Source organism: Pyrus communis, chromosome 1 (genome assembly GCF_963583255.1).
Source record: "Pyrus communis chromosome 1, drPyrComm1.1, whole genome shotgun sequence".
Lineage (NCBI taxonomy): Eukaryota > Viridiplantae > Streptophyta > Magnoliopsida > Rosales > Rosaceae > Pyrus > Pyrus communis.
The window spans coordinates 41,833,636-41,861,380 of NC_084803.1; the positions used below are offsets into that span (position 1 = coordinate 41,833,636).

General features: G+C 36.2%; 3 protein-coding genes and 1 long non-coding RNA gene across 5 annotated transcripts; 2 read left to right on the forward strand and 2 right to left on the reverse strand.

Moving 5' to 3' along the window:
• The first annotated feature begins 315 nt into the window (after positions 1-315).
• On the forward strand, positions 316-5,563 carry LOC137719463 (uncharacterized). Its single transcript, XR_011066396.1, has 3 exons — positions 316-501; positions 672-752; positions 5,510-5,563. It is a non-coding gene; the product is annotated as an uncharacterized lncRNA (long non-coding RNA).
• A 10,259-nt stretch (positions 5,564-15,822) lies between these two features.
• Positions 15,823-20,887, reverse strand: LOC137735242 (uncharacterized). The gene is made up of 14 exons (XM_068474655.1): positions 20,768-20,887; positions 20,096-20,173; positions 19,659-20,013; positions 19,358-19,544; positions 18,816-19,050; positions 18,670-18,738; positions 18,143-18,244; positions 17,846-17,886; positions 17,510-17,643; positions 16,995-17,058; positions 16,728-16,824; positions 16,510-16,628; positions 16,358-16,380; positions 15,823-16,262 (listed from the first exon to the last, which is right to left on the reverse strand). The coding sequence occupies exons 2-14, from the start codon at positions 20,133-20,135 to the stop codon at positions 16,184-16,186; spliced, it is 1,545 nt and encodes a 514-aa protein (XP_068330756.1). The 5' UTR covers positions 20,136-20,173; positions 20,768-20,887; the 3' UTR covers positions 15,823-16,183.
• Positions 20,888-21,511: 624 nt separating this feature from the next.
• On the forward strand, positions 21,512-24,888 carry LOC137719470 (uncharacterized). Of its 2 annotated transcripts, none has more exons than XM_068458510.1 (4): positions 21,512-21,653; positions 22,090-22,426; positions 23,056-23,322; positions 24,427-24,888. In XM_068458510.1, the coding sequence occupies exons 2-4, from the start codon at positions 22,157-22,159 to the stop codon at positions 24,697-24,699; spliced, it is 810 nt and encodes a 269-aa protein (XP_068314611.1). In that variant the 5' UTR covers positions 21,512-21,653; positions 22,090-22,156; the 3' UTR covers positions 24,700-24,888. The 2 variants fall into 2 exon arrangements, with proteins under 2 accessions (XP_068314611.1, XP_068314619.1); XM_068458518.1 differs by having other exon boundaries at positions 21,527-21,653; positions 22,098-22,426.
• A 611-nt stretch (positions 24,889-25,499) lies between these two features.
• Positions 25,500-27,509, reverse strand: LOC137708094 (signal recognition particle 14 kDa protein-like). The gene is made up of 4 exons (XM_068447089.1): positions 27,382-27,509; positions 26,890-26,983; positions 26,679-26,788; positions 25,500-25,884 (listed from the first exon to the last, which is right to left on the reverse strand). The coding sequence occupies exons 1-4, from the start codon at positions 27,382-27,384 to the stop codon at positions 25,732-25,734; spliced, it is 360 nt and encodes a 119-aa protein (XP_068303190.1). The 5' UTR covers positions 27,385-27,509; the 3' UTR covers positions 25,500-25,731.
• Between the last annotated feature and the right edge of the window lie 236 nt (positions 27,510-27,745).

Genomic DNA, 27,745 nt, shown 5'->3' on the forward strand with positions numbered 1-27,745 from the left:
GGTTTATTTTAAGTGGGCTCAATCTTTGCAGGCTTAAAGGCCCAAAACTAAGAAACCAGAAACCAAAAAGCCCATTATTTCAATTAAGTAAGAAGTTCGTCACTCAGTATTATAATTTGGTGGTATTCCTCTCCATATGTAAGAGAAGTTTTAGATTTGAATCTTATAGATGACGAATTCAATAACAAATTAAGTTACTCATTATGTGGTTTAGTCAAACTCTCTCATTCCGTCTAGTGTAAAATATATCGTTTTACTTATAAAATAAAAAAAATAAAAATAAAAAAGTAAGAAGCCCACCGCACACAAGTCTTCCTCCTCCGATTCTTTCTCTCGCTCTCGGTCCATTTTCTCTCTCTGTTCGTTGCGCTGCCGCGACCGGTCCACCACCACCCCAAAGCACGACGCCATATCCGCCTCCACAATCTCACCCCCACCTACTTCCTCTCTCATTATCGACGCGGTTTCCAAGCTTCATCGTAACAGAGCTTCGAGAAAAAGGTTAGTAGACAACTAATTTTTTTTTTTTATTAATTTTTTTCTGAAATGATATAATGTTAGGGTTGTTGTGATTAGAAATTTTTGTATGTATTTAACAAAATTTCGACTCATTATTTGTTTCAATTTTTGGTATAAATTTCTGATTGAAATGATTTATGAACGCGTGGCAGATGGCTCTGAGAGGAGTGTGGCAATTGCAAAAACTGGTTGTGAGCCATTCTGAGTGGGGAGGAAGCAGCAGGGGGCATCAGGTTTGTTCCTCAAACGCAACCACTACTTGCAATTCGCTTCGTATTTTTATCAAGTTAGTTTATCTGATTTTCTATGTGAAAATCATATTCATTGAATCTCATCAGAACTCTGACTTCGATATTAAGCGAGTTTGGACGAGAGTAGCACTGGATGGATGATCTTATGGGAAGTTCTTGTATTGCATCCACACTTCTTATTATCTTCCATTCTCAAAAAAAAAAAAAAACCAAAAAAACAAAAAAACAAAAAAAAATGTGAAGATCCAAATTTATGGGATTTTCACATAAGAACCCTAGATATAATTACACTTCATAGAAAAATACTTAGAAGTTCGAACCCAATATTTTAGTCAAGCACCATTCTTATAAGAGCAAGTCCAGCATATCAAGACCTCCAGGGCAACTTCCTATTGAATAGCCTTCAATGAGTAGTAATTGCCTTTAATGAACAGTAATTGTTTTTTGTATCTCCATCCTTATATGAATAGCCATGTTAATAGGCAATAAATATTAGTATTTTTTATTTTATAAAATAATACAAAATAATTTTATTTGTAATTTCAGATAAGATTTTTAATCGTTCTTGTTGCGCCACGTATCATTATCTGAAAAAACAATTTTTGGTAATAGATTTCAATACGATTTTTATCCAATACAATTGTGTCATATGTCGTTACCTTTTCAGAATCGTTGAGGATAGATTTCCGATAAATTTTTTTAACCAATCACGTTGTGTTACGTGTCACAATCTGTTTACAATCTTTAAAGATAGATTTCGATCAGATTTTTAACGAATAACGGCATGCCACGTGACATTATCTACAACATAATCTTTTCTTTTTCCTCTATATAACCCACCATCAATCCTAAGAAATCACACACCAAAATCAAAATCTCTATCATTATTCATAGTTTATATTTTTTTCTTAGGGCTGGTTTGGTATTGCTGTGCTTCGAAAAAAAGCTGCTTTTGTTGTGTTGTGAGAATAAGCAGCTGTGAAATAAAGCAGCAGAGTGTTTGGTAAACTTTTTTGTAAAAGTGCTTTTGAAAAAAAAAAGGCAGTATTATAGTGTTTGGTAAACTTTTATGTAGAACAGATGTGAAAAAAAGCCAGTTTTTCAAAGCTGGGTTTTGCAGCTTCTTGTTTTTAGCTTTTTTTTCACCCAAAACTATGAAAAAAAGCTGAAGCTGAATGTTTACCAAACACAAAAACAGCTCCCAGCTTTTTTTGATACCAGCTTTTTTCAGAATCACCTCAGTACCAAACCAAGTCTTACAATGTCTTCTTCAACAATGTTGTGGGAAATCAGTGAGCAAGAGAAATAATTGTTTAAGCAAGGGGAAGAAATGTTCAATCTCCAGGTGGACGAAAATGAGATGGAAAAGGAAGATGATAAGGAGCGTAGAATAAAAGATGACGAAGCAAGCAGTCAAAGAGCTTCACATTCCCGTCGAGTCATCCAAGCTGTGACTCAGATCTCCAGGCTAGTCGTTCCACAAACATTGATAGAAGCATATAATGACGAGATATTGATCTCTTGGACGATTATTTTGTGCGTAATAGTGCATTCCCTGATACGTACTTTAGACGTCATTTTAGAATAGAACGACATTTGTTCAACAAAATTATGATTGTTGTTTGCAACCATGATTCTTACTTTGTACAAAAGACTGATACTTTTGGTGTTATGAGTCTCCTTCTTGATGAGATAGAAAGGATGGGGAAATCAACTAATCTTGAGCCCCTAATGAGGTTTTGCTTCGCAATCGAATCTATCTACACCACAGAGTACCTCTGAAGACCTACTGAGATGGATTTGCAAAGGTTTCTGAAGAATGACGAGATGTGAGGTTTTTCTGGGATGATTGAAAGCATCGATTGTATGCACTAAACCTGAAAAAACTGTCCAAGTGCATGACAAGGAGCTTATAGGGACATAAAATGAGCAAAAAGTATCATTTTAGAGGTGGTGACATCATTTGATACATGAATTTGGCACACTTTTTTTGATGTTCCGGGAGCTCAAAATTGCCTTAATGTCCTTGCCCAATCCCCAGTGTTCAACGATGTCCTGCAAGGAAAAGCACCAAGAGTCACGTACTGGGTTAACAGACATAAGTACTACGAGCCATACTACCTATCAAACTCTATTTACCCAAGATGATCATCGTTTATCAAAACAATGTCACGTCCGCGAACTGCAAAGGAAAAACACTTTACAAGTTGTTAAGAGGGGTGTAGGAAGGATGTGGAGCATTATTTTGGTATCCTCCAAGCTCGTTGGGTGATTGTCAAGGGTGTTGCCAGAATGTTTGATTTAGAGTCGCTTCGATCTATTATGATGACGTGCATCCTTCTTCACATCATGATTGTGGAATATGAGTATAATTATGATGTCGTTGATAAATATGAGTCGGACATAGTAAATAATTCCAGAACACAAATATATTGTGCTCATGACACCATTGAAGAACCTGTGCAAATAGAGCACAGTGATAATTGAAACAAACTCAAGAAACTTAAGTTCATTTAGTGTGTGTGTGTGTTTTTTTTTTTTATTTGGTGTGTTTTTTAAGTTCATTTAGTTAGTTAGTTTTTTTATTTTGTGTGTTTGTAATTTTATTTGGTATGTTTATGTAATTTTATTTAGTGTGTTTATGTCATTTGAATAAAGATTCTCTTAGTTTAAATAAATTACCAAATTAAATAAATATACTTTTAGTTTAAATAAAGTACTAAATTTAATAAATTGGAAACAACATAAAATAGTCTATTCAATAAATAAGAAATTACAACCCAAAATAATTGGAAAATTATGGGTTTCGATTAAAAACAAATTCTCTAGTCCCTCGTGAATGGAAAATCATCACCTAACCAATTTGTGGTGCTAGGACCATCTCCTCTTGCTCTCGCTTTTCTTGCACGCCTCCTTCGCACCACGTCCGCTTTCTCTGAATTCCAAAAATATTTAGAATTTGGAGACATCGCCTCTACAGGCACCTTCATAATGTCACGATCTTGTTGAGCCCTTCTTTCTTCTTTAAGCTTTTTCCTTTCTTGCCTAAGTAACTCTTTTTCTCTGTTATTAGCTTGAAATAATCTCTCAGCAATTGCAGTTTTTGCCTCCTCTCTAGGTGCCTCAAATTTAGCCATTTCCTGTGCTAAAGTTAATTCACCTTGGCGATCAAGTTCTTCTATATATTTTGCATAATCATTCTTGGAAGCACACTCATTTTTCTCTTTGAGACCTTCTTACCTTGAGGTCTAATTGGATAACGGGTCAACCCCGACCTTTGTTCAGGGGTTGCTTCGCACTTGTTATGTGTTGCTTTCATGAACATGCGAGTAATGATCGAACATGAAGTATAGATGGGTGCTGTTCATGACAACTTTTGGACCGACAGGCACAACTCTGAATTTAGGACAATCTTTGACAATATTCCAACATTTTCACCGAGTGAATGATTTGTTTTTGTTTTTGGTTTTGACATTAAGGTAAGAAGGCTTCAACGAGAAAATGAAGTGCTTCTGAGAATGATTATGAAAAATATATTGAAGAACTTGCTCACTAAGGTGAATTGACTTTAGCATGGGAAATGACTAAATTTGACGTTGATGAGCCTAGAGAAGAGGCAAAAGCTATAGCTGCTGAGAGATTATTTCACGCTAATAACAGAGAAAGAGAGTTACTTAGGCAAGAAAGGGAAAAACTTAAAAAAGAAAGAAGGGTTCAACAAGATCGTGACATTATGAAGGAGCCTGTAGAGACGATATCTCCGAATTTTAAATATTTTTGAAATTCGGAAAAAGCGGACATGGTGTGAAGGAGGCGTGCAAGAGAAACTAGAGCAAGAAAAGATGGTCCTAGCACCACAAATTGGTTAGGTAATGATTTTCCATTCACGAGAGACTAGAGAATTTGTTTTTAATCAGAGTCCATAATTTTCCTATTACATTGGGTTGTAATTTCTTATTTATTGAATAGAGTATTTTATGTTGTTTCCAATTTATTGAATTTAGTACTTTATTTAAACTAAGAGTATATTTATTTAATTCGGTAATTTATTTAAAATAAGATAATCTTTATTCAAGGGACATAAACACATAAAATAAAATTATATAAACATACTAAATAAATTACATAAACATACCAAATAAAATTACAAACACACCAAATAAAAACAAACACACTAAATGAACTGAAGTTTTTTGAGCTTATTTTAATTCTCACTGGTGATTTATTAAGTCAATTTGTCGGGCATTGTGAATATATGTGTCTTGAAGTGAAGTATATTGTTAAATAAGTCTTTCATTGTAACGTTCATTCCTTTTTAATGACTCGTGTTGCATGGGTTCTTCGGTGGCGTGATGAACACAATATATTTGTGTTCTGGAAGTGTTCATTGTGTCTGACTCATATTCATCAATGACATCATAATCATGCTCATATTCTACAATAATGTTGTGAAGAATGATGCAAGTCATCATGATGGATCGAATCAATTCTAAATCAAACATTTTGGCAGCATTCTTGACAATCGTCCAACGAGCTTGGAGGATACGAAAACAACGCTCCACATGTTTCCTACACCCTTTTTGATAGCTTAAAAAGTGTTTTTCCTTTGCACTTCGCGGACATGACACTATTTTGACAAACGATGACCACTTTGGGTAAATGTCGTCTGCTAAGTAGTATGTCCCGTCGTACTTATGTCAGTTGACCTAATACGTGACTTTTGATACTTTTTCTTGCAGGATATCTTTGAACACTGGGGATTAGACATTGAGATCATTTTGAGCTCCCAGAACACCTAAAAAACCATGTCAAATCCATGTATCAAATGATGTCACTGCCTCCAAAATGATACTTTTTACTTATTTTCTATCCCTATAAGCTCATTGCCATGCATTTGGATAATTTTTTCAAATCTAGTGTATACAGTCGATGCTTCTAATCATCCCAGGAAAACCTCGCATCCCGCCCTTCTTCAGAAACCTTTGCAAGTCCATCTCAGTAGGTCTCCAGAGGTACTTTGTGGTGTAGATAGATTCGATTGTGGAGCAAAACCTCATCAGGGACTCAAGAATGGTTGATTTCCCCATCCTCGCTATCTTATACACTTGGTCTGCAGATGTTCCATATGCAAGCATCTGCAAGGTAGCAGTAATTTTTTGCTCAAGAAGGAGACCCATAACACCAAAAACATCATTATTTTGCACAAAATAAGAATCATGGTTACAAATAACAATCATGATTTTGTTGAATAAATGTAATTCCATTCTAAAACGACGTTTAAAGTACGTATCAGGGAAAACACTATTACGAACAAAATAATTGTCCAAGAGATCCGTACCTTGTCGTTGCTTACTTTTATCAATGTTTGTGGAACTGGTGGGCCTGGAGATCTGAGCCATAGTTTAGATGACTCGATAGGAATGTGAGGCTATTTAGCTTCTTGTTTCATCATCTCTCCTTCTACGTTCTACATCCTTTTCCTCTTCCATTTCATTTTCGCCCACCTAGAGATTGAACATTTCTTCCCCTTGCTTAAACAATTCTTTCTCTTACTCATCAATTTCCCACAACATCCTTGAAGAAGACATTGTAAGAAAGAAGCATAAACTATGAATAATGATAGAGATTTTGATTTTGGTGTGTGATTTCTTAGGATCGATGTTGGGTTACATAGAGAAAAAAGAAAAGATTAGGTTGTAGATAATGTCACGTGACATGCCGTTATTCATTAAAAATCTGATCAAAATCTATCATCAAAGATTGTAAACAGATTGTGATATATGGTGCGACGTGATTGGCTAAAAATCTTATCGGAAATCTGTCACAAAAAATTATCTTTTCGGATAATGACACGTGACGCAACGGGAACGATTAAAAATCTTATCTGAAATTACAAATAAAATTATTTTGTATTATTTTATAAAATATTAGTATAAAATACTAATATTTTATTAGCTATTACCATGACTATTCAGTTAGAGATGGAAATGTAAAAGACAATTAATGTTCATTAAAGGCAGTTACTGTTCACTGGAGGCTATTCAATAGGAAGTTGCCCAAGGAGATCTTGATATGCTGGACTTGCTCTAAAAAGTGGTTTTTCTTCCTCCAGTTGAGTTCTTGAAGTGTGTTTTTATAAAACTTGTAGTCCTCATGGTGTTTTTTTTTTTTTTTTTTCAAATTTACTTAAAACCTCGTAGCTCTCGTAGTAAAGTATTGAGTGGCACTTTTTTGGTGCAAATGCAGTTTGAAAGTTGCAAATTATAATTTACTACAAGATCATTTCGAAAGGAGATTTTTTTTCCTTTTGTTTTTCGAACAATATAATTATGTAATTACCTATTCATTGTTTTCAAGTATAGATAAGGAATATGTCTCTCTACACGCAATTTGAAATTGGACGTTAAGGCTTAGGCTTCTTGACTTTGTGTCATTCTCTACACTTTTACATGATAATTTTTGGGTCGTGGCTGGGGAATGGGTTGGGTGTTTGGAGTTGCTTTGGTTGCATTACAATGTTAGGTTTGGAGCTTAATAAACCAAGAGTTGAACTGAAGTGAAGTTCGTCATGAATCAGTGATTCAATTACAGGAACACAACTTCATTTTATAATTAATCACTATGCTTAGGACAGACTATATAAATAATGTGACTTTAGAACATAATCTCAGGTTTATCGGTGGTTCTCAATATTGTGTCCCCTTTTAAAAATTCTACTTAGTGAGGCTGTAATTCTTTCCTGGTGCTCAAGAAGGAAAATGACTCCTATATTATAAATAGGTCAAAGTTAAAGAGATAACATTTACTAGTGACATGAGTAAAGCAGGTGTAAAATATTACACTGTAATTATAGTACAAAAGAATGACAAATAAAAGATGTAGGAATATATATTGATGTTATTGATCTTTTATTTCTTACTTTGTATCTTTTGATAGCAGTCGGAGTGCTCTATTTATAGAGTAACTACATATGAACATATTCTTATATTTGAAATTTATAGCACATAACTTTGAAAATATGATCACGTTTATTTCCAAAGTCTTTATCACTTTGTGTGGGTATTAAAAAGCATCCAAAGGGGATTGTTGAAAAAATTAGCACCATTCCCAGAAGTAAATGTTGTTTCCCTTGAAGTGAATGCTATCTTCTGGGGGCAATAATCATAAACGAGGATGTGGCCACATGATGGTGTAACAGGAAAGGTAAGAATCATGATATCCAGTTTTACAACCAGGTTGTTGAAAACATTGTCAATGTTGAAACCGTTGGCAGTTTAACGAATGCCCAAATAAATTTTTTCAATACCCACACAAAGTGATGTAGACTTTGGAAATAAAAGTGATAATATTTTCAAAGTCATGTGCTGTAAATTTCAAAATGTCAGAATATGTTCGTATAGAGTTGCTCCATAAATAGAGCACTCTGACGAGCACTCTGACTGCTATAAAAAAATACATAATAAGAAAGGAAAGATCAATAACATCAATATCTATTCATACCTCTTTTATTTGTCATCCTCTTGTGCAATATTTACAGTGTAATATTTTACATATGGTTCGCTCCTGTAACTAGTAAAGCTTCTCTCTAACTTTCACCTATTTATAACACATTATCAGCCTGACTTTCTAAATATAACCATTTCTCATTTCTTTTCGCCAAAAGAAATCATTCCTTTTCTCCGAACGAAAAATGTTTCCTCTAAAGATTTTACTGTTTATCTTCTTCCTCTGCCTCAACTGCTAGGTATACTCTCACGAAGAACTGTTTGCACCATGCCTGCTTTTAGTTCTCAACCTAACAGTTATCTATATATTTGATTTCTTGTTTGATGTAGATCTTGAATACTAACCCAGTATTTATTTATGTTAATTTTACTGCATTCCAAGATGGTGCGGTACAATCGCCCATCTTGAACTGCAAATTTAATTGTACTGTAATCTAAGATGGTGCGTTATCATCATCTATCTTGAACTGCAGATCTAATTTTATTGCAAATTTTAAGTGGTGCGGTATAATCGCTCACCCTACTCTGCGTATTTTAATTTTCCTGCTACTAGAGTGGTGCGGAATAATCGTCAATCCTATGTTATGAGAATGGTGTGGTACAATCGCCGTCCTTGTTTATCATGTAAATCTAGAACCAGAAATTTCGAGTGTTTATCATTTTGGCCTGAAGATCAAAATAAAGAATTTGTAAAAGCCAAAAGTTCTAACACTACATCTTCATATTACATATTATTGCAAGTTCTTAAACATCTCAGTTTTCTCTCAGAAAAGGAAATGGTGAACTTGGTAAAATTTGATTTTGTTGCCCTGGACATTACTGGGAAAAACTACCTTACCTGGGTAGTGGATGTCAAGATCCATCTAGAGACATGGAATCTTGCAGAAACAATTAAGGAGAAAAACAATGCATCTTCTTAAAATCGGGTGAATGTCATGATATTTATCTGTCGTCACTTTGATGAAGGACTGAAAAACGAGTACATAACGGTTGAAGATTCGTTAGCTCTCTAGAAGACATTAAGAAATAGATAAAATCACAAGAAAACGGTGATTCTTCTAAGAGCTCATTATGAGTAGATTCACCTAAGGTTCCATAATTCAAGTTAGTGGCTGAGTACAATTATGCGATGTTCAGAATTAGTTCCCAGATGAAATTCTGTGGGTAAACCATCATCGATGAAGATATGCTGGAAAAGACTTTCAGCATCTTTCATGCCTCCAACGTGCTCTTGGAGTAGCAGTATAGAGCGCGAGGTTTCACTGAATATAATTAGTTGATCTCTGTGCTCCTGGTTGTTGAACAAACCAATGAGCTCCTGCTTAAAAATCATCATTCCCGACCTACTGAATCTGCACCATTCCTAGAAGTGAATTCTGATTCCCTCGAAGTGAACGCCACATCCTCTAGTGACAATAATCATAAACGAGGACGTGACTTCAGGTGAGAACGGTGGAACGGAAAATGCAAGAGTCATGGTGTCCAGTTTCACAACCAAGTTGCAAGGCATAATTTAGACCCAAGCTTCAAAAATGTAAATCGCCACAAAGGCAGAGCTCATATGAACAATGCTCCCAGAAATTCTAAAGGAGCCTGTCATAGGTGTGGTGGTAATGGGTACTGGGCGCATACTTGTCGTACCCCAAAACATCTGGTGGATCTGTATCAAGCCTCCCTTAAGGATTAGGATGTCGAGACCAATTTTCTCGATCAGGCTAAACCAATGGATACACATGATCTAGTATGTGACTTATTAGGGCAATTGAACACAACCTACCTAGATGTCTCGGACTTCATTGTGGAAAGGGGAAATGAAGTTTATCGGTCCAACTGAATCGTTTATGTTTGATGTATTGAACTTGTAGTTTAAAACTAGCATTTCAGATTCAATAAAAGTGACATTTAAATTTCTTGTTATAATTTGCTTTTAACTGTGATTCCTTTACTTAGATAGTTTGGATAAAAACTATGGTCATTCTCAAAACATAAGAAATATGGGAGATATTTGTCCTGCAGACAGCGCAACCACACATATAATATTTCGAGATCGAAAGTATTTCTCAAGATGATGCTTAAAAAAGTAAGGATAAAAACAATATCAAGGCAATCAAATGTGATTGAAGGCTCAGGGAAAGCCCAAATTATGTTACCAAATGAAATAATATTATCCATACAGAATGCGTTGTACGTTATTCGATCTACTTGGAATTTGTTAAGTTTTAAATATATACGTTTAAATGGATACCACATTGAAACGAAAAGTATAGAAATGTGGAGTATATATGTATTACCTTCAATGATACCCAGAAGGGTATATTGGAGACGTTGCGTGGTTTGTTGAGTGGATTGTATTATACATACATAAAGACAGTTGAATCACATACTGTCATGAAACAGAAGTTCATTGATTCAAAAGTTTACATGCTTTGGCACGATTATCTGGGCAACTAATGTTGAATCAATGAACTTCTGGTTCATGACAATATGTGATTTAATTGTCTTTATGTATGCATAATACAATCCATTCGACAAATCACGCAACGTCTCCAATATACGTTTTTGGGTATTATTGGAGGTAATGTATAGATATTCCACATTTTATGAACTTTTCATTTCAATGTGGTATCCATTTAAATGTATGTCTTTAAAACTTAACAAATTTCGAGTAGATCGAGTAGCGTATAACGCATTCTGTATGGACAATATTATTCCATTTGGTAACATAATCTGGACTTTCCCTGAGCCTTCAATTATATATGATTGCCCTGATATTGTTGTTACCCTTATTTTTGTAAGCATCAATCTTAATAAATACTTTCGATCTCGAAGTATTGTATGCGTGGTTGTGTTGTCTGCAAGATAAATATTTTCGCTATTTCTCATGTTTTGAGAAAGACTATAGTTTTTATCCATACTCTCTCATGTTTTGAGAAAGACTATAGTTTTTATCCATACTCTCTAAGTAAGGGAATCACAATTAAAAGCAAGTTATAACAGGAAATTGAAATGTCACTTTTATTAAATCTGAAATGCTAGTTTTAAACTACAAGTTCAGTACATCAAATATAAACGATTTAGTCAGACCGGTAAACTTCATTTCCCCTGTCCACAATGAAGTCCGAGACATCTAGGTGGGTTGTGTTCATTTGCCCTGATAAGTCACATACGGGATCAGGTATATCCATTGATTTAGCTTGGTCGAGAAAATTGATCTCGACACCCTTATCCTTGAGGGAGGTTTGATACAGATCCACAAGATGTTTTGGGGTATGACAAGTACGCGGTACCCATTGCCACCACACTTATGGCAGGCTCCTTCAGAGTTTCTGGGAGCATTGTTCATATGAGCTCTGCCTTTGTAGCGATTTACATTTTTTAAGTTTTGGCTTAAATTATGCCTTGCAATCTGGTTGTGAAACCGGACAACATGATATTTTTATTTCTCATTCCACCGTCCTCGCCTATGGCCACGTCCTCATTTATTATTATTGCCACCAGAGGAAGTGGCGTTCACTTCGAGGGAAGCATCATTCACTTTTGGGAATGATGCAGATTCAGTAGGTCGGGAATGATGATTTTTCAACATGACCTCATTATTTTGTTCAGCAACCAGGAGCACAGATATCAGTTTGTTATATTCAGTGAAACCTCACGCTCTATACTGCTGCTGCAGGAGCACGTTGAAGGTATGAAAGGTGCTGAAAGTCTTTTCTAGCATATCTTCCTTAGTGATGGTTTCCCCACAGAGTTTCATATGGGAGCTAATTCTGAACATCACAGAATTGTACTCAGCCACTAACTTGAAATCCTGGATCCTTAGGTGAGTCCACTCATAATGAGCTCTTGGAATGATCACTGTTTTCTGATGATCGTGTTTGTTTCTTAATGCATTCCAGAGAGTTAACGAATCTTCAACTGTTACGTACTCGCTTTTTAATCCTTCATCAAGGTGACGACGGATAAAGATCATGGCATTTGTCCGATCTTGAGAAAATGCACTGTTTCTGCAAGATTCCCTGCCTCCAGATGGATCTTGACATCCACTACCCAGGTAAGGTAGTTTTTCCCAATAATGTTCAGGGCAACAAAATCAAGTTTCGCCAAGTTCGCCATTTTCTTTTCTGAAAGAAAACTGAGATGTGTAAGAACTTGTAATAATATGTAATATGAGAGATATAGTGTTAGAACTTCTGGTTTTTACAAATTCTTCATTTTGATCTTCAGGTCAAAATGATAAGCACTGAAAACTTCTGGCTCGAAATTTACATGATAAATAAGGAGGACGATTGTACTGCACCATTCTCATAACATAGAATGAGTGATTATTCTGCACTAGTCTAGTAGCAGGAAAATTGAAATACGCAGAGCAGGTTAGACTATTATACCGCACCACTTAAAATTTGCAGTAAAATTAGATATACGATCCAAGATAGGCAATGATACCGCACCATTTTGGATTGCAGTAAGATTAAATTTGTAGTTGAAGATGGGCGATTGTACCGCACCGTTTTGAATTGTAGTAAAATTAACATAAATAAACACTGGGTTAGTAATCAAGATCTACACCAAACAAAAAATCAAAGATACATGTAATTGTTAGGTTAAGAACTAAAAACATGTATGGTGCAAACAGTTCTTCACGAGGGTATACCCAGCAGTTGAAGCAGAGGAAGAAGATAAACAATAAAATCCTTAGAGGAAACATTTTTTGTTCAGCGAAAATGAATGATTTCTTTGGCGAAGTGAAATGAGAAATGGTTATATTTAGAGAGTCGTGCTGATAACGTGTTATAAATAGGTCAAAGTTAGAGAGATAACATTTACTAGTGACAGGAGTGAAGCATGTGTAAAATATTACACTGTAATTATAGTACAAGAGGATGACAAATAAAAGAGGTAGGAATAGATACTGATGTTATTGATCTTTCATTTCTTACTTTGTATCTTTTGATAGCAGTCCGAATGCTCTATTTATAAAGTAACTCCATACGAACATTTTCTTACATTTTGAAATTTATAGCACATGACTTTGAAAATATGATTACCTTTATTTTCAAAGTCTACATCACTTTGTGTGGGTATTGAAAAAACTTATGTGGGCATTCATTAAACTGCCAACGGTTTCAACTGCTAATGTTTTCAACATCCATTTCATTTTATTATATTGATGGATAATATTGGAATGTTAAACTTTACGGCTTTCCTTTCCAAGTTTTGATGAATTTAGTTGTTTACATGGTAGATCATTTATGGAGACATATCTACCAACATTTAAGGAGGAGAATCCTCAGCTGGAGGTGATTACTGAACTCGTCCGTGGTCAGCATCCGCATTTGAAGGGCTTATACAGTAAATCTCTCTCTATCTCATTACCTCTCTCTAGCAACCGAACGCACAGTCACTTCCATTCATGGTCACTGCATAATACCTTAAATTTTCTTGAGGGTTTTCTTTGTCAATGCACAGAGAACAAAAATGAAAAGGTGGTATGCGTGAAGAATATGGATCCAGAAGAGGTTCTTCAGTATGCAAAGAGACTAAGAAACCAACTGGGGAGAAAAGTGGTGAAACTGAAGACTAGACATGTAACCAAACATCCTAGCGTGCAAGGTAAGTGGACAACAAACGTCAAGTTTTGAGGCACAATAAACAATTTGCACTGCAAGCAGTTTGTTCCGGTGTGTTTTTGAGCAGTTTAATTTAGCATGCCAAAAATACAGCTTTTCAGGTTACTGATTTGTGATGTAATGTAGCTTCTAGTTTGTGGGCTATAGTTCCGAATTGGCGGTCGAGTCGATTGTTTACCTTAGCAGTTTGTTTACTATGAATAGGGTATTATGTTTCTCGTCAAATAACTTAGGACTTGTTTAGATGTGCTTTTAAAATTACTGACAGTGCTTTTAGAGAAAATGTTTTTTGGTTTCCAAAGTACTTAAAGTGCTTCCTAGAAGAAGCACATGCACTTTAAGTGCTCCAAATTTACTTGCATTTTTACTAAGAAGTAGTTCTAAAAATATTTTCACCAAAAACGTATTCAGTCATTTTAAAAGCACATCCAAACGAGCTCTTAAACCCCAGAAGATGCTCTATGAGATTATGATATTCTCAATTGGATGCTTACATGAAAGTGACTACTTAACACACAGAAAGTTTAAAATCGTATTGCCTTAATTTACGCTCTGCAATGTATTGCGTCTTGATTTTACCCTAATGCCATTGTTTCGTGTCATTGTTTACCCTATTCTGGCATTTCAGTCAACAAAATCGTTAAATAGCTGACGTGACATGGGCATTATTGTGAAGTTAAAATTTAAAGATGTGTGGGTTGTATTCTTTTAAGTTTTTATCTTTGGTTAGTTTTGATCTTTTAATTGTGATTTATTTTTACTATAATGTCCATGGCACGTTAGTACATACCCATTTTGTATACAGATTTGTCGGAATAAGGTAAAGTGGGACACAAAACAAGAGTGTAGATGATAATGAGACACAATGGAATGGAGTGTACGGGGTAAAAATTCCCGCCTAGGCCTCTTAGGCCTCGTCTAGATTTTAGGCGGCTAGCCACGCCCCGATTAATGCCTAGGCATTTGAAAATTAAGAAGGGGTTCTTAGACCTACTGAGGCGTTTGCATAGACCGCCTAGGCACCCGTCTAGCCTGCCCAGACCCTCCTAGTTCGCAACTCTCTTAGACAGAAAATAAATAACTTTCATTTTTTATTTTATTTTGTACAATAAATTGTAAGAGACTTGTTGCATACTTAAATGAATACACATTATATCCTTGTTCTTAATGTTTTCATTATATTTTAATACTTCTATGTAATTCTATTTTGTAATTTATGATGAAATTATATAGATTTTAAGTATAAACAGATACTTATTTACACAAAATATAATAGATTTATTTGAATCCATATAGTCTATCACACGTAGACATATATCCGAGTTTTAATTAAAAAAATTAAAATTAAAATATGTGCCCAGAAGCGAAGTCTTGTTCAATGGTAGATGTCTGGGAATAGTAATGGAGACACAGAGAGTGTAATGGTAGTAGAGAGAGAAGAGAGAAACGGTAGTAGAGAGAGACAGGGACGGAGCCACGTGGGACCACTAGGCCTAGGCCTATTCTGCAATGTACAAGTGTGTGTTTGTGTGTCTGCCACTCCTTACAGCTAGAATGATGAGTGGAATTTGACTATACAATCTCCTCATGGGTGCGGAACTTGTGTTCGTCAACGACCAATTTTGGTTTTTTGAAACTAATAGCCTTCTCTTTCTTTTTCTTTTTTCAAAGCTAAACCATATAAAACCTAGTTTTTTTTTTTTTTTTTTTTTTTTTTTTTTTTTTTTTTTTAATATATATTTTATTTTTTAAGCTAAACCATATAAAAACTAGTTTCCTTTTCTATCAGTTCATAAAACCAAACTTATTTACCATATTAAGGTGTAACATTTTTCTTCAATGTTAGGTACTGAGCGATAGGAAAAATGAACAGCTAATAAGACTAAAAATAGAAAATTTAACAATTATAAAAATAAAATCTAACGACTAAAATAGTTGTAGCACCTGATTACCACGTATATTGAAGGCGGACCCGAAATGCTAAGTTTTATTCTACATGGGAGGTGGCGAAACATAATGTTACAAACTTGGTAAAACAGAACATGTCATAAAAATCATCTTTCTTTCATCTAATTTGAGCAAAAATACATGATATGAGCACATATGCTCATACTTGCAGATGTTCTATCACGAGCTCAGAATTTTTTTGGGCAACAAACGAAAAATCCCTCTTAAGGAACGAATCCACACTCAGATCTGCAAGCCTAGAACTCCAGTTCTATGTATACTGATCCTGTTGGACGCTTAATAGGAATCGCTATATCAGATATCCTGTGTTCAATCAAGCGCCACTGGTAGCCTCACCAGCCTTTTTCTTCTCCCTTTTCTTCTTGTTTCGCAATGCATTCTTGCTCAACGTCCTTCATTAAATTAGCACGAACAAGCATTTCATAAGAATATGAAAATCCAATTCGTTAAGGGAAGAGGAAACAAGAAAAATTATGTGGGTACTTACTCCGTAGGGCTCTCTCCAAACAGCTGCCGGTAAAGAATCATCGAAGTCATCAGCATCACATCAAGCAAATCGTTCATTACGACAAAAATTAATAGACCAATACAAATTGAAACCAACTTAGACAGATAGAAACCAATACAAGTCATGTATACCTGAGCCTGAACAGCAGCGGCAACCTTAGCGTGTGGGGGCCGATATGCAGCTGGCTTTTGTGCAGGAGGGTTGCTAGTGCTAGCTTTTACAGAAGTTTGAGAATTTTTTGACCTTTCTCCTGAAAAAATTTATCCAAGTTTTTCAGCGAACTACAAAACATACAGGTAAAATTCAAATCCACAATCAACTAAGTTTGAGAATTCTACACGAGAGCAACCTTGAGGTTTCGTTTCTACGACTTTTAATGACTCAATGGACTTAACAAGTTCGCCAATGTCACCGAATCTGTCTGGTGACTCTGGTTTCCAATCAGCCTGAACAAATAGTTGGCGCCACCAAAGAAAGGAAAAGGTCAGTCAGGTGTGAGCAAAATAAGAGAGTTGTATTATAAGAGCACCCCCAATGGAGGCTAGATCCTCCTTGAGGCTACCAAATTTATAGACCAAGTAGGAAAATTCATCCCCAATGGGGGTGCAAAACTCACCTGGTACAACTTGTCAAACATCTTCTTGAAGAATAATGATCCGTTGTAGTGGAAAATCTTAATCCTTCAATGCAGAGAAAAAGAATATGAAGTGGTTAACTGGTAAATAAGATTCTTTGAAGTAGAAACAGCAGACTAAGTATGCAATCAAACAGGCATGAAAGAATGTGCGCACACCACCAACGTAATATGCAAGAGATGAGTAAATATGCTCAGTCTGCCGTCGCCGCTTTCTCAAATGAAACATTTCAAATTGATACAAAAGTGAGAATAGACTTCTTTTTTTCGGTCGGGAAGCTGATGGTAGTCTATAACATAATGATGAACAAATTTTGTGCCCATACATAGAAGAGTATGGTAGATAATCACAACTTGGAAATTGATAATCCGTTAAAACACGAGCGAAATTCTAGATAGGCAAATGGTAGAACTGTTTTAGTGCAGTTCAATGAAGTGCAGTACTGTATACTTGGCCCTCTTTCAAACCCCAAAAATCCACGTAACAGTAAACATACCCATTGTCAACTTGTAGTCTGGGAGCTGTTGTTGCAGTCATGAAATAACGTCCATCTGGAGACCATTCGCTTGTCACAGACAGTTCAGCTCTAGTTGTCCCAAGCTGTTTTTTCTCTATATAGTCCCAAAATGCCTGTGAGGTAAACAAAAGACAAATCGACTTGAGAAATCATAATCAACATATGATGTCTTTATCATCTTTGGCAGGCCATAAAAAGATGAAAAACCAGTAAAAATAACATACGATGAATTTCTTGCATAAAATGTAAATATGGTGAGGAGGACTGCTATCTCAAAAGTTCAAAACAGCAAACAGTACTAAATCAATAACATACCATATCACCAGGTAAGTTACCAAAGCCTGCCAAACACAGAACTGCAAACCAGATAATTAAGGCCACAAATATAGACTCTCAGTTTTGTCTCCTCTGAGAAAGAAATATAATTATCTTACGTTATACTGCATTACTTATTATATTCTCTTAAGTTATGATATGCTCCCAGGTTCTTGGTCACCTTTTCCACTCTTTCATTCGCTAGTTATTTTCCATGTGTCTACAAGTTACTGAACTTACTCACAACTAGCATATTACTAATGTTCTCAAGAAGTAAGTCACAATTGTCGAGGATACATTTTCCCCTTGGATTCCATCGGATAGTATTGTATGGGCCTGTTCCAAGCTCAAGAAGAGGATTGCACTTCTTGTCAAACACGGTAGCTTTTGCAGGCATGACTAATACCGTTGAAGGAACAAACAAACTCCGAGCATTTAAAAGAAGATTACAGTACTGGTAAGCTGAAAATAATAAACAAAATTACAATAAAAATGCACACAGAAATTAGCATTCAAACCCGAACAAAAGGAAATATGGCACTAAACCTTCTTGCTATTGCAATAATTCTAAATAACCAGTATAGGTTGAATGAAAAGTTTTTCAGAAAACGGGATGCACAAGTAGAGCCCCTACTCAAAATATCAGCTAACATGTCCAGATAATGTTGATCCATCAAGAATAATTTAAAACCTAGAGTGAAATTCACCTCAATATTCTGATGCTTAGTTTCATCACAAACAATATGTATTAAACATTTTGAGTCTTCAATATATTCCTGTTAAGTTGTCTCTTCAAGACAACGAAAAGGGAAATAAAAGGATACAGCCATAAACTACGGCAAATTCTGATCCAGAATGTGACCACTGAACATCATGAACAGGCCCTTCTTTACCTGCCAAATATTTAAGGATAATTACGCTGCAGGCAGTTAAATACTAATTTTAATTTACAATTGAAGTTGGAACATACGAAGAGGTACAAGTCCTTCATGGCTCCCATCTGTTGTTAAGTAATTGAGCTTTGATTCCCCATAGTAACTCTGATTGGTTTTATCAACATCCGACTGCACCAAAACTAAAAGCCCAGTTGAGCCATTGTTCCAGTTCAGTTGTACTGTTGAACATCGGAAGAAACTCCGTCGAGCAACAGGTTGACTCTGTGGATCTTTTCCACAAGCAAATATCTGGATACTGGCAGGACTCCCCTACATAAAGAAAGCTGAACTTAAAAGCTGAACCAAAAAACGAAGAATGAAAAAGTATAGGATATTAATGTAAGATATCAGCCATATTGCTATGTATACAAAAGTTGAGACTTGAGACTATATCTGCTGCTAAATGAATGATATTGCGTCCATTGATATGACAAATGTCACAAATCGAAGACACCGCACAGTTTCACAGTTTCTTGATACTGCACCCTTCCATGTTTGATATGCCAAAAAGTTAAATACTCTGAATTGAAAGTAGTCTCTACAATGAAGTTATCGACCAAAGGGCACGAGTTTCTACCTTGGATTCTGGAACAAAAGCTGCCACATGGGAGCCGGGTGCCTTGGAAAGCTCAAGAGCAGCCACTCCAGGAACTCTTAGCCGATTTATAAATGCTTTAGAGAAATCCCCAACATCAAAAAATTGTATCTCATTTGTTGCCAGTCGACAAGCAACTGCTTCATCAGAGCTGAATTTAATTGAGGGCCTGAAGAGCATAGACTTTTACAATTAACACACATTTCACATGACAGCAAAAAGACATATATACCTAATTCTATAACATGAATTATCAGACAATGTAAAACAATGAGCACCACACCATGTAGCTTTTGTCATGTTCTTTTGGTGTTGATGATAAATGGAATCACCAGTGTCCGTCCTCCATAAGGTGACATTCTTGTCCTGCGGGGTTGAGAATTTTTGGAACGTTTGAAGATAAGTTCCACGTGGGGACAAGGCAGCTGCAAGAACATTTGGGATTTGGAAAGATTTGATCTCCCTGTAGCTGGTACAGTCATATATGCTAATCACTGAATCAGATTTTATCACCATGAGCGTCGATCCATCTTCAGTGAATTTGGTACTTGTGCAAGAAACATTTTCAAGCTTGACACCGGGTTGCCCATTGCTAAACGGGGGCCCATTCCAGAGTGAGAATCCTTCTGGTCCTCGAACTGTGATAGAGGTGAAAGGAAAATAAGACATACAGGACACAGCCAGCTACCTAGTACTAAACGAAACATATGATTTCAGTACCTAAGATATCCAAAAGCGGGGCAGGTTCTGCAGTTGCCATATGAAGCTGACAGATGTATATGTCAAAGAGAGATTACCCTGTTGATGAAAGTTTCAAACAAGTGGTTTACGGGTTAGATATATACAGAACAATCTTGGCTTTTTAGGCCAATGGAAGAATCCTGCTTAAATAATATAATTCTGCTAGCAATGGATTGCCTTGGTGATTAGGGTCTTCCTCTTCAACCTAGTGCGTCGCGGATTCAAACACTACCCCACCCCAAAACCCCACAACCCTTTAGCGTAGCTTAAAGTAGTAACATCACTAGTAATAGCGAAAATTATATATCTGTTCCAAATGAATAAAAACCAAACGGATAAATTCCAAATCTCGAATTAAATCTCCTTTCTAAATGTGATGCTACTCTCTACATTGTTCTTGTCCTCTAATTTAGCTCAGTCTATCAAAAACAAAAACGAAAACTTCTTAAGAAATCAACCAAACGCTAGGAAACCGAAAGCGCTACTATTACATCATTTCTCTGCAACCAAACGGCGCCTAATTCATCTTCAACATCTAGGGTTTATACATCGATATATATATATATATATAGGGTTTATACATCGATTTATATATGTATTTATATTCCATTAACGAAAACAAAATAAGAAAATAGAACAACAGAAATTCACCTGCTATTGCTGCTGGGAAGAGACTAGAGGAGAAGCCACCAATTCCAAACATCTAAACCCAGCAACCCCAGCAAACACACAGTTAAACAGTCGTACAGATACACAGAGCTTACATTTTTGGGGTGGGGTGGCAAGCATTTGGGCTTTTCCTTTTAGGCTTTCAAATTTTATTTGGGCCTCATAAACTATTACTTAGTAGGCGTGTTAAATGTTAAAATAGTCTTTGTGTTTTACTCGGTTAATTTAGTTCTCGTATTTTCAATTTGATCAAATTGGTCTCTATGTTTACATTTATTAGCTAATTCAATACATTTCGTTAAAAGACAGTTAAAATTGACATGTCCTAAATCGCATAGTACTTAAGTGAATTGAACAAAGCATCAATTTAAGCATATTTTTAAGCGGTGAGTGTTATCAAGACTTTGAGCATAGGAGCAAAAATATTCTCTTTTTACATACACATTTCATGGGGCTTTTGACTCAATTTTTACGTACCATTTGATTCGGGTTCAAAAATATGTTACCACCTCATGTGATCCAAAACGGCTTAAAAAAAAAAAGATCAGTATGTCATGATTATTATTATTATTTTTTTTTTTTTGTCAAAGAATGTCATTAATTTGGGATAGGTCCTATAATTAAATACCAAAAAAAAAAAAAATTGATGAGATAGTAGACAAATATTTTAATTCTTTAAAATGGGCCGGACTGTGGAAATTACATCGCAACCGACCGTAGATCCTAAAACCCTTAAACGCGCGTATTATCCAAACTGCGACCCGAAAAGCTTCATCAGGAGAAGAAGAAGGGTTGAGAGGGAAGGAGGCAGTGACCTCTCCTCCTTTGTGTTCCTCCTCTATCACAATTTACAACTCTACGCCGCAAGGTACGATATCTTCCTCTCAGCTTTTTGTGTTCATGGCGATTAATGTCATAAATTTTGCTCTCTGATTTTTCCTGTTTTCGAATGTAAGTTGAAAGTCTTCAAAATTTTCAAATAAATTCGTTTATTTTTTGGTGAATTCATGTGTTTCCAAATTTTTTTGCTTGGATTTTCAGAACCCATAAAACCCGTTTCTTTCCCTGAATTTTTAGGACCCTTTGCGGTTTTCTGTCATAATTTGGGATTTATTTCTCATATATATGGTTGTGTTGCTAGAATGGGCATTGGACAATGCAGTGGTTATTTTGAATTTTACTTGGTTTTGTTGCATTGTTTCTGGTTATTATGTAATTGGGCATGTCATGCTATCCGGTTCTTAAATTAGTATTCGAATTTTTCGATAAATTCATATAAGCTAATTGTTCGATGAAACTTGAAGAATGTTAGTTTAGGTGTTTGAAGCTTCATGTGAGAGTTACAAGGCACCCGGAGGTTATTTTCAGAGGATGAACACCGTTCAGATAACATCCTGCCAACCTAGCAACTATTTCAGGAACCCATCTCAATCTCTCCGTCTCTCTTCTAATCTGTATTTTCTTCCAAACCGTGCTAAATGTCTCGTTGGAGCTTCATGGAAACCAAAACTTAATGCACGAATTCAGCAACAATGCATGGCCGTGCTGAAGAACCAGCAATGCGGGGTCGTATCTAAGTACCACCGATCTGCACCTGTCTGCTTATTGGGTGGCAAGGGAAAGAATGAAAGTGGTGATGAGGTAGGAGACCTTTCCGCAGGTTGCTATAAAATACTTGAGTTATTTATGCTATGGAAATTTCATGTGATTGACTAACTGTCTTAAGGTTTCTGCCTTTCCATATTGATATTGATTCACATGTCCCCTAGGAACCTTCTGATCTGCCCCACCTAAATTTTTTATGATTCCGGTGCTTTTTCATAGAGATTGATGTATTGTTCTGCTTGGGGTCAATTTTGTGCCTTTCAGATGCCTTATTGAATGCAAGCAGTTTCAGAGACACAAATTTTTGTCTGCTACTTGCTCTTTTATGGCTATGAGTAAAAAGAAAATTCCTACATTTTCCTCTCATGTATCCTGGTTGTCGTTGTGACGTTTCTTCCTTGGGTTTGAGATTATGCTTTATATGCATTTTTATTGAATTTATCATGATTTTTTCGTTTTTTTCCTAGTCAAAGTCAAGTTTATAGAGTAACTGGTGCGTGGGCATTGAGGGGATGAATTATTATTTATTTTGTGGAATATATATGAAAATATGGGCCATAATTATAAAAGAAGAAGAGTTGAGAAGCCATGCTCATTAACTTCTGCAAGTATGCAAATGCATCCCGGTGATACTTTTCTCTCACTGCACTTCTTAATGCAAACAGGGTTCCCCCTGGAAGGCTCTTGAGAAAGCAATGGGTAATTTCAAAAAGGAAGGGTCAATAGAGGATGTGCTACGTCTTCAGATTGAAAAGAATGAATTCTTTGAAGAGAAAGGTGGGGGCAGAGGTGGCAGAGGTGGCAAAGGAAGTGGCGGTGGCGGTGGTGGTGATGGTTTAGGTGGCTCTGGTGGATCAGAGGGTGAAGGCTTTTCTGGAATTATGGATGAAACACTGCAAGTGGTTCTAGCAACTGTTGGTTTTATTTTTCTGGTAATAATCCCGCACTTTTGCTGTTTCTTGATCAGGCGTTGTGTTTATGTCTTGTGTTTTACCATTTTACCCTCATCAATAAATTATCTTCTTCTAACTGTTTTTTTAGCAAAGGATGATATAGGATTTTCAAGAAGCAATGATGTCATTGAATATTCGAGTATAACAGTTATGATTTCTGTTTTAATTTCTTCAACGCGATGGTTTGAATAATGTGCTTTAGTTAAGACTTAAGAGGTTCAAGTTGATGCCCATGGAAAGACATTTCTCAAGGCCTTTACACTTTCACCTCTTTTTGTTCATTTAGGGTGGGAGATGGGAAAACAATGAAGCTTTAGGGAGAGTGCTGGGTGGGGGAAACAGCTTCTGTAACCGTTTTTTTTCACTCGTACAAATTATCTGATTTTGATACTGCTTTCGATGCAACGTTGTGTCTAAGTCCGTCCGTCTAATCCTCTGACTGTTAACAGAATTGTTGGATTGTTTTCATAAAGTTGTTGGTTTGTTTAGAAAATGTTTTACTGGTTCCCTCTCATGCATTTCGAAGTTTTTAGTACCTTTTAAAATACTAGTCTTAGGTTCCATTATTGTTCGTTGGAGGATGAATACTTGTAATATGGTTTAGAGGAGATGGTTGTCTTGGCGCCTTTGATTCCATAGGTGTATGTGTAATCGTTTGCTGCTTTATTGGTCATCACTCTGTCCTTGTGGTAGAGATCATTTAGGGAGTCTAATGAGCTTGGATATTCCAGTTTCATGCAAGGCCTTACTGTGTGGGTGGTATAAGTTCTTCGGAGGGAGACAGAATGGTATGGTGCAGGGATGATGCTGTGATGGAAATTTTTTGGCATTGTGGATGGAAACGAATGTGATGATTTTTTGCGGGAGCTAGCGGGTGAGGAGGTGGATCACTTGTGGGATAGGGTTAGATTTAGAGTGTCGGTGTCTTCAGCGTTCAAAGATAATTCTTGTCAGGCTATTTTATTCTTCCGACTGGAGTGCTTCTGTGCAAAGCCTATTAATTCTAATATATGCAACAAAAGCTGAGATAATTCTTTTGCCCAATATGTGTTTACATTTCAAACTCGAACGGTTTTCTTGCAGTATGTTTACATCATCAGTGGTGAGGAGATTACTCGGCTAGCAAAGGACTACATCAAGTTTGTGTTTTCAGGGTCCAAGAGTATCCGTTTGACGCGTGCAATGCAAAAGTGGGGAAGTTTCTTCCGCACGTTGACTGAGAAGAAGGAATATGATAAGTTCTGGTTGGAGAAGGCCATTCTCACTACTCCAACTGCATATGATACGCCTGAAAAGTACCGTAATCTTCTTAGATCTAATTTAGAGCCAGATTCAGATGATGATGACGATGAATAATCCAATTCACATTGTATAAACCCTTTCCTTCGACGTTGTTTCATTTCCTGTTTATTTCGGAGGATTGTATCATGTTCCTGTTTATAGCTTTTGACAGTTGAGATCCTAAAATAATAAAGTTGTAGCTTTTACTGCAAAACCTGCATTTACCAAGCATTCCTAATACAATGCAGCAAGATTTTGAACATACTCTCCTCCGTCGTCATTCAATCAAGCTTGAAAATCAGCTCGGACTGTTTGATTTACGCAAGTTATTGCAGCGGTACAGGTTATTGCCAATAACCCACAAGATGTTTCAATTTCAACGCAAAAACTTGCATCTTTCAATCACCGGCACGAAAAAAGCTGTTTCCTCCATGAACACTAACGACTTCCCATTTGAACACATTGCTGTTTGGGTGCCAGTAAGGAAATAAGAAGATGAAATTTGGCTGTCTATTTTGTTTGAAGTAACAACATTGTTCTGAATCATTTGTCACCGACCAGAGTCCGAAAGAATGGAAGAGGAAGCCTTCCAGATTCTCTCGTCCTTGAGTGACGAGCTCTGCAACACCACATTGTGGTCCACTGCTTCAGCTACTACCAAAAGCACTTCCATCAAAAGCACTTTTCATATTTTTAAACACTTCCAAACACACCAGGATGGATAAGAGATATGAGGAAGACACGTTTAAAAGAAGTCGTACAAAATGAAAATTAAAAACTAAAAACCGAAATAAGCTGCTATAACCATCATGTGTGCATTTTTCGGCTAAATTGTAGAAATTTCATGCCACAATCTGCTCTACCATCCAACAAGATTAAAACAAAAGATTATATATCTGCAAAAATCTTCCTTCTGATTCATCCAAAATCATGAGAACCATATTCAGCAGATTACAGTTTGCGCTCAATTCCTATAAGCACAAAAAATTGGGAAATTTTCTTTTTCCTTTTTTTCCGATTCTAAATCCTCGAAAAAAAAGTTGAAATCGAAACATAAGCAAAAAATTAATTCCAGTTTCGCACGGGGCTGTACAGAAAAAGACTCCTTCAAACTCTCTTGGGTTTCTTTACACCTCCTTTCTTATCTGATTCTGCAGCCTTCTTCTTTTCCTTCCTCTCCCGCTTCTTTAAAGCTGTCATGTGAGCCTTTAGGACAGTTGCATATGACGATTGGAAGCGCTGGTGTTCCTTCGGGCCAACCTTCTCAATTGAATTCCAATTAAAAAACGTTAGCCAATTACACTAACATATAAACCCAAAATCAAGAACCATCGTCTTCTGGATTTATGCTTTAGTTAGCATGTGTGTTTAGTTTCGTACCACTGTATGTTTTATTAATTTTAGCAAAATCATGTTTCTCACCAAATGAAGAAGAACCCAGCTTATAATTAGAAAAATACAGCAATTAACGGTCACCGCTTTAAGGATATAGAGATTTATGTGTAGTAGGAAGAGTAATTAACACTTAAAGGAGGCAATTAACAGCTGACACTTCAGGCAATTAACAAAAAAGTATACCACTATTGGTATGGTATTGCATGTTTAGAATGGCTTTTACCATTTGTTTTACTCTTAGCATCAGGACTCAACTATTGCTTTAGTGGAAAATAAGCAAAATCAGCAAGACAACAACGATACATCAAAAGCTATAACAGCAAAGAACAAGCGCACGCAAAATGCTTCACAACTCAGAACATATAGCTCACAGTCGTTTCCACCATTAGCTAATAAAAGTAACTTCCCTGCCAATGCTGAAGAACCTATCACACTGATTTTAGAGGACTTGTGTGTTTAAGGCTTAGTGCTGTGAAAAAGTAAATATAGGATGTTTTACTATGGTAATAAAACAAAACCAAAACCCCCCAAGGGCTTAGACACACGCACACACACGCAATGGGAATCTAAAGGCAATTTGTCTCAGTTTTAAATCAAATTGTGGTTCATGTTTCATGAAATACGTGGAAAACGTATGACCAAGGGGCAAAAATACATACCGAAGTAGAAATTGTCTTATTCCCAAGTGTTGCACGAATAAGGCATCGGTAATCAATTTCTTCACCGGCAGTTTTCATTTTATTCCTCTGCACCTTAGACTTCATGGATGCTGAATACACACAAGATTGAAAAATACTTAACACATTGTAATAAAACAACCCAAATATCCACAAATCCCACTAAAAAGAAAAAGGAAACTTGTGCACATACATCGTTTAAAGGTAACCCAAACGGAACCTTTCTCGGTGCTTTTCTCGAACATGCTAGTAAGTTCGTTAAGAAACGGATCCGGCTGTAAAAGAACCTACAACAAGAACAAAGAATCCGTATCCCGAATAATCTCTTCAGTCAAAATACAAGACATAACCACACAAAAAATGAATCAACCGAACAAAATAGCATCAGGCAGGGAATGCACAATCATCACCATCAGATTATACCCTTCTTACAGATTTCACAAACAAATCATGGTTTCTGCATATGGGGTTCGTTGGCTCGATTAGGATCAACAACTTTATTAATATTTAAATTAAAACGAAGGAACCAACAGAAAAACCCAGTTAACATACAACAAATTGTTTGAGTAGATGAATCCAAACACAAGAAAACCAGAAAAATTGAAGGAAACCCATGTGAGTAGATGAATCCACAAATTTATACACAATCGAAGCGAAAGAGAAAGAGAAATTGAAGATACGATACCATTGTTTGATTGCGGAGAAGAATGCCTCTTATTACTTCGATGCGATCGGGGGAGGGATGCTTAAACCCTAGAAAATCAATCTGTCAAGTGTATATAACAATCGGAGATTCGTCTGAGCTGCGAGGAGCTGTGTATATATATTGGAGTAACCCCGCAAGGCAGCTTTTAATAAACCGACAAACTTAGGCAATGGGCTTCTCTCGCGCTAAATTTACTCTTTTCTTTGGCCCAAAACTTATTTTCTTCGGCCAGCATCTGGTATGGCTACGGACCAAAAATCTGAGCATTAGGATGCTTAAATTATTTTTTTTTGGGATAATATGTGGTCAGGAGGATTCTCATACGATGCTAGGATTCTTCAAT

Excerpts from the sequence above, each read along its gene's own strand:
- LOC137735242 (XM_068474655.1), bottom strand. The coding sequence starts at position 20,135 with ATGGCAACTGCAGAACCTGCCCCGCTTTTGGATATCTTAG. Across the intron at positions 18,739-18,815 it reads TGAAGGACTTGTACCTCTTC|GTAAAGAAGGGCCTGTTCAT; the intron begins GTATGTTCCAAC and ends AATATTTGGCAG. Across the intron at positions 16,381-16,509 it reads CCGCTGCTGTTCAGGCTCAG|CTGTTTGGAGAGAGCCCTAC; the intron begins GTATACATGACT and ends CTTTACCGGCAG.
- LOC137719470 (XM_068458510.1), top strand. The coding sequence starts at position 22,157 with ATGAACACCGTTCAGATAACATCCTGCCAACCTAGCAACTATTTCAGG. Across the intron at positions 22,427-23,055 it reads AGAATGAAAGTGGTGATGAG|GGTTCCCCCTGGAAGGCTCT; the intron begins GTAGGAGACCTT and ends TAATGCAAACAG. Across the intron at positions 23,323-24,426 it reads CTGTTGGTTTTATTTTTCTG|TATGTTTACATCATCAGTGG; the intron begins GTAATAATCCCG and ends GTTTTCTTGCAG.
- LOC137708094 (XM_068447089.1), bottom strand. Across the intron at positions 26,789-26,889 it reads TTGGGTTACCTTTAAACGAT|CATCCATGAAGTCTAAGGTG; the intron begins GTATGTGCACAA and ends GTGTGTATTCAG. Across the intron at positions 25,885-26,678 it reads ATAAGACAATTTCTACTTCG|GTTGGCCCGAAGGAACACCA; the intron begins GTATGTATTTTT and ends TCAATTGAGAAG.